Source organism: Neoarius graeffei, chromosome 10, assembly GCF_027579695.1.
Source record: "Neoarius graeffei isolate fNeoGra1 chromosome 10, fNeoGra1.pri, whole genome shotgun sequence".
In the NCBI taxonomy this organism is placed as follows: Eukaryota; Metazoa; Chordata; class Actinopteri; order Siluriformes; family Ariidae; genus Neoarius; species Neoarius graeffei.
Window position 1 is genome coordinate 76830688 of NC_083578.1, and position 18117 is coordinate 76848804.

The 18117-nt window shown below is 43.6% G+C and overlaps 1 protein-coding gene across 1 annotated transcript in view; it reads right to left on the reverse strand.

Annotated features, from left to right (window-relative positions):
• Positions 1-18117, reverse strand: part of med27 (mediator complex subunit 27) — a 200614-nt gene that overhangs the window by 120585 nt on the left and 61912 nt on the right. The window contains exon 3 of the mRNA XM_060930908.1: positions 5040-5170. Coding sequence (XP_060786891.1) covers positions 5040-5170 — 131 coding nt within the window. The remainder of the gene's footprint in view (positions 1-5039; positions 5171-18117) is intronic.

The following is an 18117-nucleotide window of genomic DNA, read 5'->3' on the forward strand; positions in this document are numbered from 1 at the left end:
GCTGAAAGGTATATCCAGGTTCTAGAGCAACATATGCTCCCATCCAGACGATGTCTCTTTCAGGGAAGACCTTGCATTTTCCAACATGACAATGCCAAACCACATACTGCATCAATTACAGCATCATGGCTGTGTAGAAGAAGGGTCCGGGTACTGAACTGGCCAGCCTGCAGTCCAGATCCTTCACCCATAGAAAACATTTGGCGCATCATAAAACGGAAGATACGACAAAAAAAAGACCTAAGACAGTTGAGCAACTAGAATCCTACATTAGACAAGAATGGGTTAACATTCCTATCCCTAAACTTGAGCAACTTGTCTCCTCAGTCCCCAGACGTTTACAGACTGTTGTAAAGAGAAAAGGGGATGTCTCACAGTGGTAAACATGGCCTTGTCCCAACTTTTTTGAGATGTGTTGTTGTCATGAAATTTAAAATCACCTAATTTTTCTCTTTAAATGATACATTTTCTCAGTTTAAACATTTGATATGTCATCTATGTTCTATTCTGAATAAAATATGGAATTTTGAAACTTCCAATCATTGCATTCCATTTTTATTTACAATTTGTACTTTGTCCCAACTTTTTTGGAAGCAGGGTTGTACATTTTCTTCTGTTGGAATGTACATCTTCCCCATATCTTATTCTTTTTTATATTTGTATATGCAAATACCTAATTTAATTTATCTAGAAGTTTTTCTCTATTTTCTATTCTCTGTTTATCCTGTAATGATGCTACTGGAATTTTAATTTCTCTGAGGGAACCCGCCCAAAGGGATCAATAAAGTTCTATGTATCTAATCTAATCACAAAATTACATAATTTTATTTATTTTTTTTTAACTTAAAGTTTATGCTAATTTCTAATCTTGCCTTGATAGTCTGCCTGCAAAGATCATGTTGGGTAATGAACCAGTTTAATAAATGCGGTGGTAAAAACAGTCAATCTGCCTCAAGATGTCTCAAACCCTGCTAGCTAAGCGTGATTTCCTCATCCAGTGAATGTCACGCTTTGATTGAGTTGTTAGATAGTTATGTGCCGTAGCAAAATGGCCGTAAGCCTAATCGATTCGGTTGTGATCAGACACCAGCTGTCCAAATGTCCAAAGTGCTCGTGAGCCACGATCAGAAAAGAAACTTTCAATGCAAAAATCTTCCCCATTTACTCCTGGAGGACGACGGTTGAGACACAAGCAAAGGATAAACATATTCCAGTTCAACAAAGTCTGTACTTTGCACAAGTACAGGACTATGCAAAATTCTTGGCAACCTGTTTTTGTTTTTTTTTTCCATTCAAACTTTGTTATAGATTTCTATTTTATGATTTCTACATGATCGAGTTGGTACAAAAACATTTTAGAGTCCAAACGTTCGTTTTCCAGCACAAAATTAAACATTACAGGAAAAAAAAGTTTGTATCTGAGCAGCATATTACATAAGAGAGCACTTTTCAGGTTAAAAAAGAAAACATAATGAAGGCTGCTGGGTTTTGGTGCAAAATGAAGACGCGAGTGCGACAGTCAAAGTGTCCAGAAGAACCGTGGCTGGTTCTGTAAGATGCTCAGTAAAACCTACAGCTCATTTCCTTCTCAAACTGCACTCACTGAACCTGAGACTATTTTTTTTTTTAAAGCAAAGGGTCGTCTCTCACCAAATGCTGACTTTGTTTCATTTATTATGGCTTACTGCTGTTTTAGTATTTTTTAAAATGTTGAAACTTTTCATTTCATTATTTTTTCCAGCCATTTTTGATCTGTCATGTCATTTCATATTTTGATCTCAAACACAAAACGTGTTCAGTGTAGAGCAAACGCAAAATAATAGACCTTTCTGTTCTAATACTTTTGGTGGGGACTGTAGATACAAATCCAGGATTTCTGTAAAACTTTCAAAGCCTAAAAACACTATAGAAATCAAATGGAATGGGTCCCGAGTGGTGCAACAGAAAAGCATTCAACCTATTGTCCGGAGACTGCGAATTCAAATCCCAGTGTTGCACAATGGCCAGGAGCATGAGAGAGCAAAATTGGCCGTGCTCTCAGGTAAGGAGCGGTGGCATTCTCTTTCTCTCTCTTCCCTATCAATCAAAAGTGACACTAAACAAACAAATAATCATAGGTGTCAGTGAGCTCATGCACACGGAAGTAGGCGGAGAGCGCTTTCCTTTAAGTGTGTTACACGGCCCCTAGAGCATCATTTTCAAAAAAGACGCCTTCGGCTGGTTTCATGCGCAGCTGAGGAAGTATGTGATATTAGTGAAGTATATGATAGGCTTCGCCCTCACTGATTGGTAGTCGTCATGTGATGGGAAGTGCTGTGTGGTGGATGGGAACTTAAAAAAAGTAAAAAAAAAAAAAAAAAAAAAAAAAAAATTGGGCGGCACGGTGGTGTAGTGGTTAGCGCTGTCGCCTCACAGCAAGAAGGTCCTGGGTTCGAGCCCCGGGGCCGGCGAGGGCCTTTCTGTGTGGAGTTTGCATGTTCTCCCCGTGTCCGCGTGGGTTTCCTCCGGGTGCTCCGGTTTCCCCCACAGTCCAAAGACATGCAGGTTAGGTTAACTGGTGACTCTAAATTGACCGTAGGTGTGAATGTGAGTGTGAATGGTTGTCTGTGTCTATGTGTCAGACCTGTGATGACCTGGCGACTTGTCCAGGATGTACCCCGCGTTTCGCCCATAGTCAGCTGGGATAGGCTCCAGCTTGCCTGCGACCCTGTAGAAGGATAAAGCGGCTAGAGATGATGAGATGATGATGAGATGAGTAATAAAATTGAATTACCAGGGTTCTGCAGAAAATTTGAAGTAGCCGGCTAAAGAAAAAAAAAAAAAGTAGCAGGCGTCTCTGGAATTTGCGGTGGCAAAGCCACTGCGGTGCAACAAAGACATGATAATGCTAGGGAGATCTAGTCTGGCTAACGCGACTTCAAAGCTCTGCGAGCATTTGGTCTGGCAAAGATATTAAGCCCAACCGTTTCCCAAAAGGTGTGGTTGACCCGCCTCCCTGAAATGCCTCAGTTTGCTACTGGTCGAAGCCAGGAAAGGCTGTGACGAAGCTTAAACCAATCACATCACTCTTTCCTCTGACATATGTGACGTGACGGAAACTGCTTGAGTAACAGGAAGAAGATAAATACCTCCAGGGCTGCTCTTTGCTCCGTTTTCAATGAGAACTTCCCGTTGAATGCTTTCAATACAGCATCTACCGCTGTGTCAAAGGCTTGCCGCTGCTCCATGTTCGTAATGTTTCTAGTGAATGAAGCGCTTCTGGCATAGATTCTGTAAACAATCTATGGCTTCCGGTCGCAGTTCTACTACGTCACTGCCTTGAACACGCCTCTACCCAGGGCCGTTGGAGATGCTCAAAGTTGATTGGCTCCCAATTTTTCGGGAGCTTGGAAGAGCTGTAGATAGCTTGCCTTGCCAGACTAAGCTCGCAACAGGCCCTCGTGTTGCGTCACACTTAGGATGGGCGGGCCCAGGCTAAGGGAGATCTGGAGGCATGACCCCCCAGAAAATTTTGAAATTTACATACCTTCTGGTGGCTTCTGGTGCATTCTCTGCTAATAAATTATTAACCATTTCCCTGTAAAATACAGTAGTACCTCGGGTTACGAACTTAATTCGTTCTTCGACTCCGTTCGTGAACCGAAAAGTTCGCGAACCGAATTAATTTTTCCCATTTAAATTAATGTAAATCCAATTAATCTATTCACCGGCCCCAGAAACAGTTTTTTTGTAACTTTTTATGGGTTTAGGTGTGGAAAAAAAAATACAGAAAGGAATTAAAGATAACCTTAATTATAGAAAAATACAATAATACTAAAATAAAACAATAATTGTACAGTACACTTTACCTTTGTGGTTGATAGTTGCTTGGCGAGACCAGAAACACCAACACCACGTTCATGTTTAACTATTATTTCCTTCTTCGTTTCAACAGTAATACGTTTAGGCTTCGTAACAGCACTAACACTTGTCACTTTCTTGGGAGCCATAACGAGGGTTAATTTAATGCAAAAAGCAAAAAAGAAATCGTATCAACACAACGCAATGACGAACAATGTTCACAGCGCGCCACCTTGAGTACAACTGATGCTGCCGCACGCCTCATGTGGTGCGGAAGCCTGCCAGTTTGTGCGTTTGCGAATCGAAGCAAAATTTGTTCGGAAATGGTGTTCGTAGCCCGATTTGTTCGTGAATACGGACGTTCGTGACCCGAGGTTTGAATGCACTTGCAAATTTCGTATGAAATCTCCCTCTAGATGTGCAATGCGGTTGTCTTTCTCAGTTACCCTCTGTAGTACGCTGCCTGGCTCTATAGCATAACTACATATGCTACGGTGTGGTCACGTGGTCCGGCTCAGCCAATCAGAGCGCGAGAACTGGTCAACAAATATGGCGTCGCTTCCGGTCATGCGAGACTCGGATCGAAGACAATTTCGTGGTGGAATAAGTGGATTTGGAGCAAATTATGGGCAGTGGAGACGATATAAATCACTTGAACATTGAAAGGCCTTTTTTTTTTTCTGGGATCGAGTAGCCGGTCCAGACCGTCTGTGTAGGCGGAGAAAACGGCCAGTCGTCAGCGCTTGTGGACATCTCAGAATTCAGATTTGTTAGTGGCATGTGTAGACCTAAACATTCTGGAAGACTTTATGGGGATTTTTTTATTTTTTGCTGAAATTACATGTTCCTGTGTTGAATTGTTTTAAAGTGTTGTTTCGTGTGTTGCGTGCCTGAATGTTGCAAATACTAATTGTTATGCTAAAGTCTTGGCCAGAGGTCACTTGAAAAAGAGACCTTGTTTCAATGTGACTACTGTGGTTCAAAAATAGGTTACGTTTTTAAAACAAACAAAAACTTAGCAGATATTACCAGATTAGAAATATAAAATATGTTAAAGTTGAAGCACGTTCAATGTTTTCTTTCTGCTGTTTAATAAACCCTAAAACGATAAAATGAAAACACACGAGACAAAATGGCAGACAGCAAACTTCAAGCATGTCAGGGACAGCGACTGTGAAGTCGGCGGAGTTGGAACTCACTGAATGGGCAGTACGAGGGTGCTGGGCTGGACCTTCGGCCTCCTCTTCGCCGATGCTCCGATCTGATTGGCCGAGCGCTTGAGTGATTGCTGGTTTAAGAGGCTGGATGCCAAGCCTGCATGATACTGCAACTGAAAGAACCAAAAGACAACAGATTCAGTTTTACATTCGGAACGGAAGAGATTGTCAAGTCAAGTTTATTTGTATAGCGCTTTTAACAATAAACATTGTCGCAAAGCAGCTTTACAGAATTTGAACGACTTAAAACATGAGCTAATTTTATCCCTAATCTATCCCCAATGAGCAAGCCTGTGGCGACGGTGGCAAGGAAAAACTCCCTCAGACGACATGAGGAAGAAACCTCGAGAGGAACCAGACTCAAAAGGGAACCCATCCCCATCCGGGCAACAACAGACAACATGACTATATCATTAACAGTCCTAACATAAAGTCAGCTTCGTTGATGCTATAAACCCTCCACCGACAGAAACCCGAGCGCAAAACCGTTCACGATAACCGTAGTCCAAAAGGCAGTCCTAGTCAGCAAGTCAACTGCAGTCCACAGCCACAAAAGCACCACTGCAAGAGTTCAGAGCGTCCTCCAGGCGCGACCCCCAACTGTCCACGTGGGGCCGCCCTCCACAGGAGCGATGTTTCTACAAACGTATGGATGCAAAGAAAATTAATTTTTTAAAAATGACAAGACAAAATAACTTTTCAGTGGCTTAAAGGAACAGTCCACCGTACTTTCATAATGAAATATGCTCTTATCTGAATTGAGACGAGCTGCTCCGTACCTCTCCGAGCTTTGCGCGACCTCCCAGTCAGTCAGACGCAGTCAGACGCGCTGTCACTCCTGTTAGCAATGTAGCTAGGCTCAGTATGGCCAATGGTATTTTTTGGGGATGTAGTTAGATGCGACCAAACTCTTCCGCGTTTTTCCTGTTTACATAGGTTTATATGACCAGTGACATGAAACAAGTTCAGTTACACAAATTGAAACGTAGCGATTTTCTATGCTATGGAAAGTCCGCACTATAATGACAGGCGTACTAACACCTTCTGCGCGCTTCGACAGCGCCTTGATATCTGAGCTCCGTATCAATGTGCTAGTGGGCGGCACGGCAGTGTAGTGGTTAGCGCTGTCGCCTCACAGCAAGAAGGTCCGGGTTCGAGCCCCGGGGCCGGCGAGGGCCTTTCTGTGCGGAGTTTGCATGTTCTCCCCGTGTCCGTGTGGGTTTCCTCCGGGTGCTCCGGTTTCCCCCACAGTCCAAAGACATGCAGGTTAGGTTAACTGGTGACTCTAAATTGACTGTAGGTGTGAATGTGAGTGTGAATGGTTGTCTGTGTCTACGTGTCAGCCCTGTGATGTCCTGGCGACTTGTCCAGGGTGTACCCCGCCTTTCGCCCGTAGTCAGCTGGGATAGGCTCCAGCTTGCCTGCGACCCTGTAGAACAGGATAAAGCGGCTACAGATAACAAGATGAGATGAGATAATTCCATTTACCATATGACCTGTACAGACCCATGCGCTCTCAATAAAACCATTGGGAAAAGTCAAGTGACCGGGCGCATACGGATTTTTGAATCCGGTCCGGAAAAACCCGTATGCAGCCCCGGATCAGTTTCCCTCGCTTCCGCCGTTTTCATTTTGCTTCGAATTGTTACTTTGAAAAATGAGCGAAACAACCAAGCACAGTGAAAGTGAATTTTATTATCCGGGTGACTGATCAGACACAGAGCTAACTGAACAAGCTGAAATTGTTAAAGAAAATGGGGGGGAAGGTACTCTCGAGCAAAGAAATTCACTTGTTTATACAAGGACAAGAAGAAGAAAACACTGTGGAAAAAAATAACCCCAAAAACCAAGAGTGCTCTGAGAGCACAATATCCCCCGCTGGCAACTATATCTATGCTATAAATGCTTAAAGGAGAACTGAAGGCAAATTTATCATCAAAATTCTATATATCTCATTTTATTAAATATAGGAATGCATTTCTGACAGCTATTTTGTCACTGCTATAGCAAGTTATGAGTGTTTGAAATACGCTGTGTAATATATCAGTCCATATGTCAAAGCAACAGCCGTAAATGAGATTCGTTGAGACCTGTGCGAGACATCGTAGGACGGGAGTAAAACGTACAGCGGAAATCAAAGTGACCGACATCTGCCAACATTGTCAAAAGACGCGCACTCCCTCTTTCGAATGCTGATGTAATCAAGCCGGAAGTTTTGTTCGTTTTGATCGCAATCAGCAAAGTTTGAAAAAAGTAGGCAGTAATCGTCATTTAAACTCGTTTTTGTGCAATACTTCGTTTGGAAAACAGTTTTCAAAATGGCAGCACTGACACCTGGATGACACTTGACGTTTCGAAGTCTCGCACAAGTCTCGTGAAGATCGCGCGGATAAGCGACGCCCGCCGTGGACCAAACGAACTAAATTCAACACGGCTAAAAACCGAACAGGCCGATAAGTATAATATTTAATTGCAATTAGTTGCCGATACGAGTCACGATATAAGGTTACTAAAACAGGAAATGTAATTGAATAACACGTTAATTAAGAAATAAAGCAAGTTTAAAAATGACTTCAGTTCCCCTTTAATACACCCTCATGAACTTGTCAAAGTACAAGTTTGGTAATTGAGCGCCATAACTCTGGTAAAACGCGAATGAATTGAACGAAACTGCAATATGCATATTACCTCATTACATATAACAAAGAATCCTGTCAGGTTTTGTGAAATTCCTCCAAAAATTGTGAGAGGAGTTGATTTCAGAAGGTGAGCATCCTTCCCGGGACAGACGGATAGATTGACGAACGGACAGACATCGCCACGACATCATTCTCCTTCAGGCTAGTAGAGGATACAAAGTAACTTCTGATGTCATCTAAAACCTGATTGGTTGAAATTAATTTACAGGAATACAAACTGTCCCAAGTCTACTGGATAGCAAGTTGGTGGGTTTTTTTTTTGGAACGGTATAATGTGATCAGCGAGGATCAAGAAGCGTTTCCGCCTCACAGCTCCGGGATTCCCAGGTTTGATCCTGAGCTCAGGTAACTTTTAGTGTTTTACACGCTCTCTCTGTGTCTATGTGGGTTTCTTCCGGGTTCACTGGTTTCCTCCTACCGCCTATAAACATACCAGTATATATACACTACCGTTCAAAAGTTTGGGGTCACTCTGAAATGTCCTTATTTTTGAAAGAAAAGCACTGTTCTTTTCAATGAAGATCACTTTAAACTAATCAGAAATCCACTCTATACATTGCTAATGTGGTAAATGACTATTCTAGCTGCAAATGTCTGGTTTTTGGTGCAATATCTCCATAGGTGTATAGAGGCCCATTTCCAGCAACTCTCACTCCAGTGTTCTAATGGTACAATGTGTTTGCTCATTGCCTCAGAAGGCTAATGGATGATTAGAAAACCCTTGTACAATCATGTTAGCACAGCTGAAAACAGTTGAGCTCTTTAGAGAAGCTATAAAACTGACCTTCCTTTGAGCAGATTGAGGCTACATCCACACGACAACGAGATTTTTTTTTTTTAAATATCGCGTCCACATGGGCAACGGATCAGTAAAATTTCAGGTTCATATGGCAACGCAACACTTGCTGAAAACGATGTAATACACATGCCACACCACTACGTGCGCTGTAAGACGGTCCCATCGGAGGCACCAGAACAATAGAAGTAGTAGACGCATGCGCATAAACCCCTTCTTCTGTAGCATCAGCCACATAAAGTTTTGATTATTAATCAGTTGCGTAAAACGAAAGACGCGGAAAGAGGAATGAATGGGGGTAGATGGAAGCCGGTACGCCAACATTCTGATATCCTCCAGAATTCTTTAATGGTCCGGAATAAATTGAATGCTACACGTTGATGGATTACTTTGTTCTTCTACGCCCTTTTTGAGGAATGTATTGTCAGACTTAAACCAACATCTGAAGAGGTGAGATCGCTCCTTTTTTTTTCCCTATGTTTGCTGGCGGGATTGTTTTTGTTTTTGGAAAGCGCACGGGCGGTGCGCGGTTTGGTACTGCTTCCACAGTGTTTGGACTAAAGACTCTGCCCTAAGGGCTATTCTCTCTCACTCTCTCTCTCTCACTTTGCACCATTACACAATAAATATTCACAGTGAAAATATTTTGTAAGCGCGTTTCATGAACCAAGTTATAGGATTTGTTGACAACTCGCATCGAGTTCGTTACACTTCTACCCGGCGTGAAGCACTGACAGTCATGTGGTTGTGATGTCATCGTAAACAAATTCGTTCTACTCATCCAGACGACTTCGCAATGGGGCCGTTGCCAGATTTTTTCACTCTGGAACTCGTTCTCAAAAGATTTCATTTTGGGGCACCCAAAACGCCGGTGCCGTGTGGACGCCAGGCCGAAACAATAAACAATTTTATCAGATTCACCTGAATCCGTTGCCGTGTGGACAGGGCCTGAGTTTCTGGAGCATCACATTTGTGGGGTCGATTAAATGCTCAAAATGGCCAGAAAAATGTCTTGACTATTTTCTATTCATTTTACAACTTACGGTGGTAAATAAAAGTGTGACTTTTCATGGAAAACACAAAATTGTCTGGGTGACCCCAAACTTTTGAACGGTAGTGTATGTATGTGTATGGTTCGCAGTGATGGACTGGCTTCCTGTCCGGGGTGTATTCCTGCTTTGCAACCAGAAGATGAATGAGTGAATGAATGAATAAATAAATTTAAAAAAATGTGATGGTGCTGTAAATCATAATACGATACATCTTGGTATGATATGGCGTAAACTAAACTAAACTAAACTATCGCTCTGTTCCTACCACACTCCTGGGCCGCTTCTTCCCTTTGTTTCCTTTTCTACCTCGTTCTATCCCTGTTCCAGACAAGTCTCCCAGGGTGATCGCAGTGTCTTCGGCTTTGATGTTGTGTCCGCTCTCCGAAGCCCGTCAGCAGCGTTCTTGCTCAAGTGACGAAACCTTGTGAAAGCGATCAGCTCTCCAGAACGCACAGGTGTAATGCTGTGTCACTCCGCGATCAGGAGCGGCGCTGATGGATGTGACAGTATGCTGGACGCCAACCATCTGTCAGTCCAGGCTCTCAATCACATATCGCTGTTGATGTCTCACAGTGGAATGTTAACCAGACTCTGGATTCTCATCAGGAACAAAATGAGTTTTTTTTTTTTTAAACCAACAACCCTAAGTACTTTGTGTACATGGTGCACTTAAAAGCAAGACCTCGCAAATGTTTACGTGATGAAAGAAATCCGACAAATTGAGCAATGAAAACATGGAGTTTCATCGTGTGTGTGTGTGTGTGTGGGGAGGGGGGGGGGAGCGAATGAGGTTTTGATCAAATCTCCTGTTTAGGCATTCGTTAGCATTAGAACTCACGTCGACATCGCGGCTCATTAATCGTTATTTAAATATTCCTCCTATTGAGCTAATTAGCTGTGTTTGGAGGCTGCGGAGCGACGTTCTGTGAGGAAGAAGCAGACGGCGCAGCACTCCCCCTCTTTTAATTTGGTGCACCAAAGCAGCTGTGTTAACGGGATATTGTTTTAATTATGCACACCCTGTTTTCACGGCCCGTTTGGAAAGGCCCAGATCCTGCAAAATTGCATGCGGCAGGTAAGGAGGTAGGCAGTGTGTGTGTGTGTGTAAACAGAAAATAAATAAGCATAAATACATATTTCAAACAAGTAAACGGAGGGAAGAAAAATGGTGCAAAAAAAAAATAAATGCTGTGCAATATACATTGGCTGGGGGAAAAAACCCCCACTTATTTTTAGATACACTTTCATTTTTCTTAACATTTGTTCAGTTTAACATTTGCTCCAATTGAAATGAAGATAATTTACATTTCATTGTGAACGGCTTGTCACTAATTAAACATCCTATCCTTATCTCGGCGGAAAGCAAACTGGAAAATGACAGCCCACGAGTGGACGAGCGCCCAGCTACATCTGTCATTAGCTCGCCTCTGTTGTGTTCTGTTGTCTTTGGCATGTGTTCCAGTCCCCTGCTCCGTCGTTACATTCAATTAGAGTCGCATCTCTTTCTTCAGTGCTCAGGCGTTCTCTTCATACCACAAAGCCTTCAAAGATCTGGATTTATCCAGCTGAGCCAGAGCTCCATCACACACTTGGAAGACAAAACGTCTGCCTGAACATGAGCTACAAGATAAAGACTTTGTCTTTCGAATAAAAAAAAATAATTAAATAAAAACAAAAATAAACAAGATCAACCATGAGCGACTGCTCACTTACGTATCCCCCACCCCGCTCTCGCTTATATCAGAATGCAAGCGATCGAAGGAATCGGACACTTATTATGAATGTTGACTTCAACAAATAATGAACCCTGAAACAAGTAAGTAAAGAGCAGTGTCTCTCCCCAGGGATTTCAAATAGCATCATCTTGAAATAGCATCAAAATCCACGCCATATGTTTCGTAAATACATCCAGTCAGTAAACAGAAAGTCGATGTGCGACAGACCTGAAAACGGTGCACACGGTATTGAGGTTTTTCACCTGACGTCACAGGGTCACGTGATGCCCCGGTGTCCGCCATTTTGAAGGTCAAGCTAGCTAATGTCAACAACATCATAGCTGGTATGTTACTGTAGCAATGTTTACGTTCAGTCATTTGGATGACTGTTAAAACCTTTCAGTCTCAAGTTTTTCCTTTACTGGATTTACTAGTTTACTGTAATTATGATCCGGCAGCTATTTACACCAGATCCAGTGTAAAAAGCTGCCGGAGCGCGCTCCGGCTTGCTCCCCCTCAAATTAAGCAGCGCGCTCCGGCTTGCTCCCGGAGTGCTCCGGCCGAGGTTCCGGAGCGCGCTCCGGCTTGCTCCCCCTCAAATTAAGCAGCGCGCTCCAGCAGCTATTTACACTGGATCCGGTGTAAATAGCTGCCGGATCATAATTACAGTAAACTAGTAAATACAGTAAAGGAAAAACTTGAGACTGAAAGGTTTTAACAGTCATCCAAATGACTGAACGTAAACATTGCTACAGTAACATACTAGCTACTGTTGTTGACATTAGCTAGTGCTAACAGCTAGCTGCTAGTGCACTGCTACAACACAGACACCGACCCTAATAATACAGTTCTTGGTCATTGCCTGGTAACAGCAAATTTATAACGGGCCATGTCTCAACAGACTAAGAAGTTATTTCAATGACATTTAATAACATTTTGTTTATCCTGAGGACCGAAAGTAAATGAAAATGTGAACAAACCTTAGCTGTAATAAAATGGCGACCACCGGCTCCAGGGACGACCCGCTGATGTAGGCATGTTACCCAGCCTGACACAAAATATTTGTAGGCATCCAAACTCTTATACGCTTTCAGATCAATACCTGTGTATGGCGATGGGTTTTTAACGACATAGGTATACAGATCATGTGGGCCGAAGTCAGGTAAAGACGAGGGCTTGGTGTACTTCCGTACGTCAGTGAACAATCCTAGTGCAAGCAGGTAAACGTCGTTCTCTAAGCCTGCTAACCTCAATTTTTGCAAATACCTCTCCCTCTGCTCGCCCTGTAAATGCCCTACGTCGCTGGATAGTGAAGGTGTTTTCTGCATCTCGCTCCTTTTTATGTTTTTCGTTTGTCGCCTTCAAACTGATTCGAGCCGTGACGTCCAAAATGGCAGCATCACATGACTTGGTCACATGGGTGAAAAACCTCAATAGAACCCCAAGCTGAAGCTCGGTACCAAATATCAAGCAGTTGTGATTTGTAGTTGCTGAGAAAAGTGTTATGAATATTTTGTAAAACCACGCTATATGTTTCATAAAGAGCAGCACAGCGGTGTAGTGGTTAGCGCTGTCGCCTCACAGCAAGAAGGTCCGGGTTCGAGCCCCGTGGCTGGCGAGGGCCTTTCTGTGCGGAGTTTGCATGTTCTCCCCGTGTCCGCGTGGGTTTCCTCCGGGTGCTCTGGTTTCCCCCACAGTCCAAAGACATGCAGGTTAGGTTAACTGGTGACTCTAAATTGACCGTAGGTGTGAATGTGAGTGTGAATGGTTGTCTGTGTCTATGTGTCAGCCCTGTGATGACCTGGCGACTTGTCCAGGGTGTACCCCGCCTTTCGCCCGTAGTCAGCTGGGATAGGCTCCAGCTTGCCTGCGACCCTGTAGAACAGGATAAAGCGGCTACAGATAATGAGATGAGATGTTTCATAAATACATTCAGTCGGCAAACAGGAAGTCGATGTGCGACAGACCTGAAAACGGTATACACGGTATAGAACCCCAAGCTGAAGTTTGGTACCAAGTGGCTATGATTTGTGGTTGCTGAGAAAAAGGGTGTTTCGGACGACGGAGATACAGAGATATGGACGGACGGACGGACAGACAGAGGTAAACCAGTAAACTCCCCCTCCTTCGGAGCGGGGGTATAATTTAAAACAAACAAACGGGAATGAGTTGGCAGAAGGCGACAAGGAGAGAAAGAAACAGGGAGAGAAGAAAGGAAGTGGCACAAGGAGGAGGACGGAGGGATGAAGGATTATGGAAAAGGAAGGGCGAGTTGGAGATGGAAGGTGGAGGGGGAAAAAAGGATGGTGTGAGGAGAAGAAAGAGAAAGAAAGATAGTGAGAACATAAGAGAGAGAAATCACACAATCCAGAAGTCAGAGACTGTGTTTTTTTTTTAATATTCTACTGAGGACCAAATGTCCTCACAAGGATAGTAAAAGCTGACAATTTTGATCTTGTGGGGACATTTGGATGGTCCCCACAAGGAAATTGCTGTTGCGTTTTTTAAATAAAAATTAAAAAATCAAATAAAAAGACCCAAAAAGTTTCCTTTTCATTACTGAGGTTAAGGTTGGGGTTAGGTTCCGGCACAGCATTAATTAAGTGCAATAATAATTATGTCAATGGAAGGTCCTCACAAGGATAATGAGACAAACGTGTACGTGTGTGTCAACTGTCCCTACAAGGATAGGAATAACAATTTTGTCCATGTGGAGACATTTCATAGTGTGTTTTTATTTTAAAAAACCTACAGCTTTGATTTGAGGGGAAAAAAAAACACTAAAAGAACAAAAACATTTATTTTTTGTTACCAAGATGAAGGTTACAGTTAGATGCGGCACTGCATTAATTATCTACATTAACAATTATGCTAACGGAAAATTTTCACAAGGATAGCAAGAGAAACGTGTGTGTGTGTCAGGCAGAGAGAGGGGAGAAAACGAAGGTGAATGGAAATTGTGTGTCGGTCCAGCTACAGATTAAAGTGAGGGGTCAGAGGAGTGAGACACCCTGAACACAGTGCCCCGCCCCTCCCACCCCACACACACACACACACACACACACCAAACTCAACCTCTGACTGTTCTCTGGTTGCATAAACCCTTCACACAGCTCGAGAAGAAACACGATGAAAGACGAGTTCGACAAAGTAAGAACACAGAGAGCCTGAACGCTTTGGAGCTCAATATTTTAACTTCGACAGCGTGTTTAACCCAGTGGTGCCACCTGCAATGTTTTAGAGCAAGTGCTTTCAGGTAACTGAACTACCTGAAAAGGGGGGGGGAACTGATTCTCTGATTCTGCATCAACGTGAAACTCATCTCATCATCTCTAGCTGCTTTATCCTGTTCTACAGGGTCGCAGGCAAGCTGGAGCCTATCCCAGCTGACTACGGGCGAAAGGCGGGGTACACCCTGGACAAGTCGCCAGGTCATCACAGGGCTGACACATAGACACAGACAACCATTCACACTCACATTCACACCTACGCTCAATTTAGAGCCACCAGTTAACCTAACCTGCATGTCTTTGGACTGTGGGGGGAAACCGGTAGCCTGGGCCCGCCCATCCTAAGCGTGACGCAACACGAGGGCCTGTTCCGAGCTTAGTCTGGCCAGGCAGGCTATCTACAGCATTTCCAAGCTCCCGAAAAATCGGGAGCCAATCAACTTTGAGCATCTCCAACGGCCCTGGGTAGAGGCGTGTTCAAGGCAGTGACGTAGTAGAACTGCGACCGGAAGCCATAGATTGTTTACAGAATCTATGCCGGAAGCGCTTCATTCACATCACGAACATGGAGCAGCGGCAAGCCTTTGACACAGCGGTAGATGCTGTATTGAAAGCATTCAACGGGAAGTTCTCATTGAAAACGGAGCAAAGAGCAGCCCTGGAGGTATTTATCTTCTTCCGGTTACTCAAGCAGTTTCCGTCGCATCACATACGTCAGAGGAAAGAGTGATGTGATTGGTTTAAGCTTCGTCACAGCCTTTTCTGGCTTCGACCAGTAGCAAACTGAGGCATTTCAGGGAGGCGGGTCAACCACGGGCTCTGGGAAACGGTTTGGCTTAATAGCTTGGCCAGACCAAATGCTCGGAGAGCTTTGAAGTCGCGTTAGCCAGGCTAGGAAACCGGAGCACCCGGAGGAAACCCACGCGGACACGGGGAGAACATGCAAACTCCACACAGAAAGGCCCTCGCTGGCCGCGGGGCTCGAACCCGGACCTTCTTGCTGTGAGGCGACAGCGCTAACCATTACACCACCGTGCCACCCCAATGTGAAACTGATGTGACAAATTCTTAGACATTTATACTTTTATAAAGTGTCATGTGGTCGCATTTAGTTTGATTTCAGACGACTTAAATAGTACAAACGGTACCCCAATTATAACCTCGGTCTTTATAACTCTTCAGTTTCCTGTGTATGTGATTATTAAACATCTTAAATATCTGTACGTTGGGGCGGCACGGTGGTGTAGTGGTTAGCGCTGTCGCCTCACAGCAAGAAGGTCCTGGGTTTGAACCCCGGGTCCGGCGAGGGCCTTTCTGTGCGGAGTTTGCATGTTCTCCCCGTGTCCGCGTGGGTTTCCTCCGGGTGCTCCGGTTTCCCCCACAGTCCAAAGACATGCAGGTTAGGTTAACTGGTGACTCTAAATTGACCGTAGGTGTGAATGTGAGTGTGAATGGTTGTCTGTGTCTATGTGTCAGCCCTGTGATGACCTGGCGACTTGTCCAGGGTGTACCCCGCCTTTCGCCCGTAGTCAGCTGGGATAGGCTCCAGCTTGCCTGCGACCCTGTAGAGGGATAAAGCGGCTAGAGATAATGAGATGAGATGAGATCTGTACGTTGGATTTTATTATAATTTAAAATGCAAGCTGTATTTCGATATAATAAGCGGCAAAGTTGTGTTTGTCTGTCTGTCTGTCTTGATTTAACGTCACCATTTCTCGATGAATTTTCACCAAATTTGGCAAGTAGGTCTGGGGATGATCTGGAATTGTGCAGATATAAACAAAATTCATGTAAGGGCCCCAGGGAGGTCCCTGGGGGGCACAACATCCATCCATCCATCCATCCACCCCCTCCCTCCCTCAAAGCCTTTCACGTTACATTTATCAACACAAACTCTTGACAGATCTTCACTAAACTTGGCATGTACCGGTAGGAGATAGCCACAATTTGGCAGAACTCAGAGATTCCACATTTGAGCCCCAGGGGGTCCGCGGTGGACCCCTGGGTGGTGGATGTTTGGATTTTTGTTTGTCTTGGGTTAACATCACCATTTCTTGACGGATCTTCAACAAATTTGACATGGAAGTCTGAGGGCAACCCAGAATTTTGCAAAACCCAGGCAACCTGCTAGTGTTATATATTAAAGTAAAAACCATCAAGTTTAACTATAATATTTAAACTAGATCACTTAGATATATAGTACTGTCCAAAAAAAAAAAATGCAGCCCACTTCTAGATTAAATTCCAATACACACACACGATTTTGCGCTAGCTTCCTCGGTTCTTCACGGTCGTCCATGATGTTTTTCCATTTCTTAGTGGGTAATTCGGTGTCTTTCCTCAACTGGTTAACATAATTAATTGAGTGAACCTCAACGATAAAAAGTCCTGGAGTAGGCAGCAGTATAGCTTGGCAGGTACCAACAGACCAATTCACTGGCTTGATTGATGGTGGAAGACGATCAACACAGTCAACCACAACGGCATGGATCAACCAATTCACATAAGCTGAATACTGCGGTTGTTAGTAGGCGTTGCGACCACCAACACTGAAACCGTACTAGCAATAGTGTGGCAGTAATTGAAAGACATTAAATTCTAATACAGATATAAATAAAAAAATTACTGAGTGTTAAACGGATACGCGCTCATACGAAAGAAAAAAATCCTACCTTAGGGTTTTTTTTTTTGTAAAACACATTTTTCAAAAGCTTTTTACATACAAGTGTTAAAGACAAATGTTAATATTTGGTTAACTTTGTGTGGAACAAACAATTTAAACAACTTCCCGTGTTTATTCTCCGCTTGATCATCTAATGACCATCCAGAGTCCTGTAGAACATCCTACTAAACGTTCCTACTGATAATTGCTGCTTCATTTTCCCAAAGCTGAGTCAGCTGTCGAAGCAGATTGGTTTGCCATCACCGATAGTCTCCCACATTTCTTTTTAAAATTCTGGCCACAGGTTTATGTTAAAGCAGATACGCAGAGCCATGGCCTCACTTTCGTTTATAAATGCCTCAAGAATGGCACAGGAAGTTTTAAGCGTTAACAATAAATCTAATACAGTAATTTTTACGATCAAAGTGATTCATATAGGTAGCGGTCTGAGTGAACGATCTTGACGTCCGTAACGTCACAGCAGGAAGTCTATCGGTCTCATCGCCATTTCCGCTATACTAAAACACAGAGCTGACTGCAACGCTGATCCTCCATTTTGAGCTAATTTATCGCCATGCCATGCAGATGTGTTGCTGGCCGGTGCAGCAACACAACAGAAGGTGGATTTACGTTGCATTCATGGCTCAAGAATGTTCAAACTGCAAAGATTTGGACGCATTTTGCGAGAAGTTCACGGGCACATTGGGCACCTACGAAGTGGTCTCTCCTCTGCTCTGCACATTTTACTGAAGACTCGTACGAGACCTCTGATCTGTTGAAGAGCGTTGGCGATAAGCCTGTATTGAAAGAGGGTGCAGGATCAACAATTAAAGGAAAAGAAAATTACAAGAAAAGGAAAGTATTTATTTTATTTATTTTTTAAAAAGGAAAGTTCAGTTGCACCAG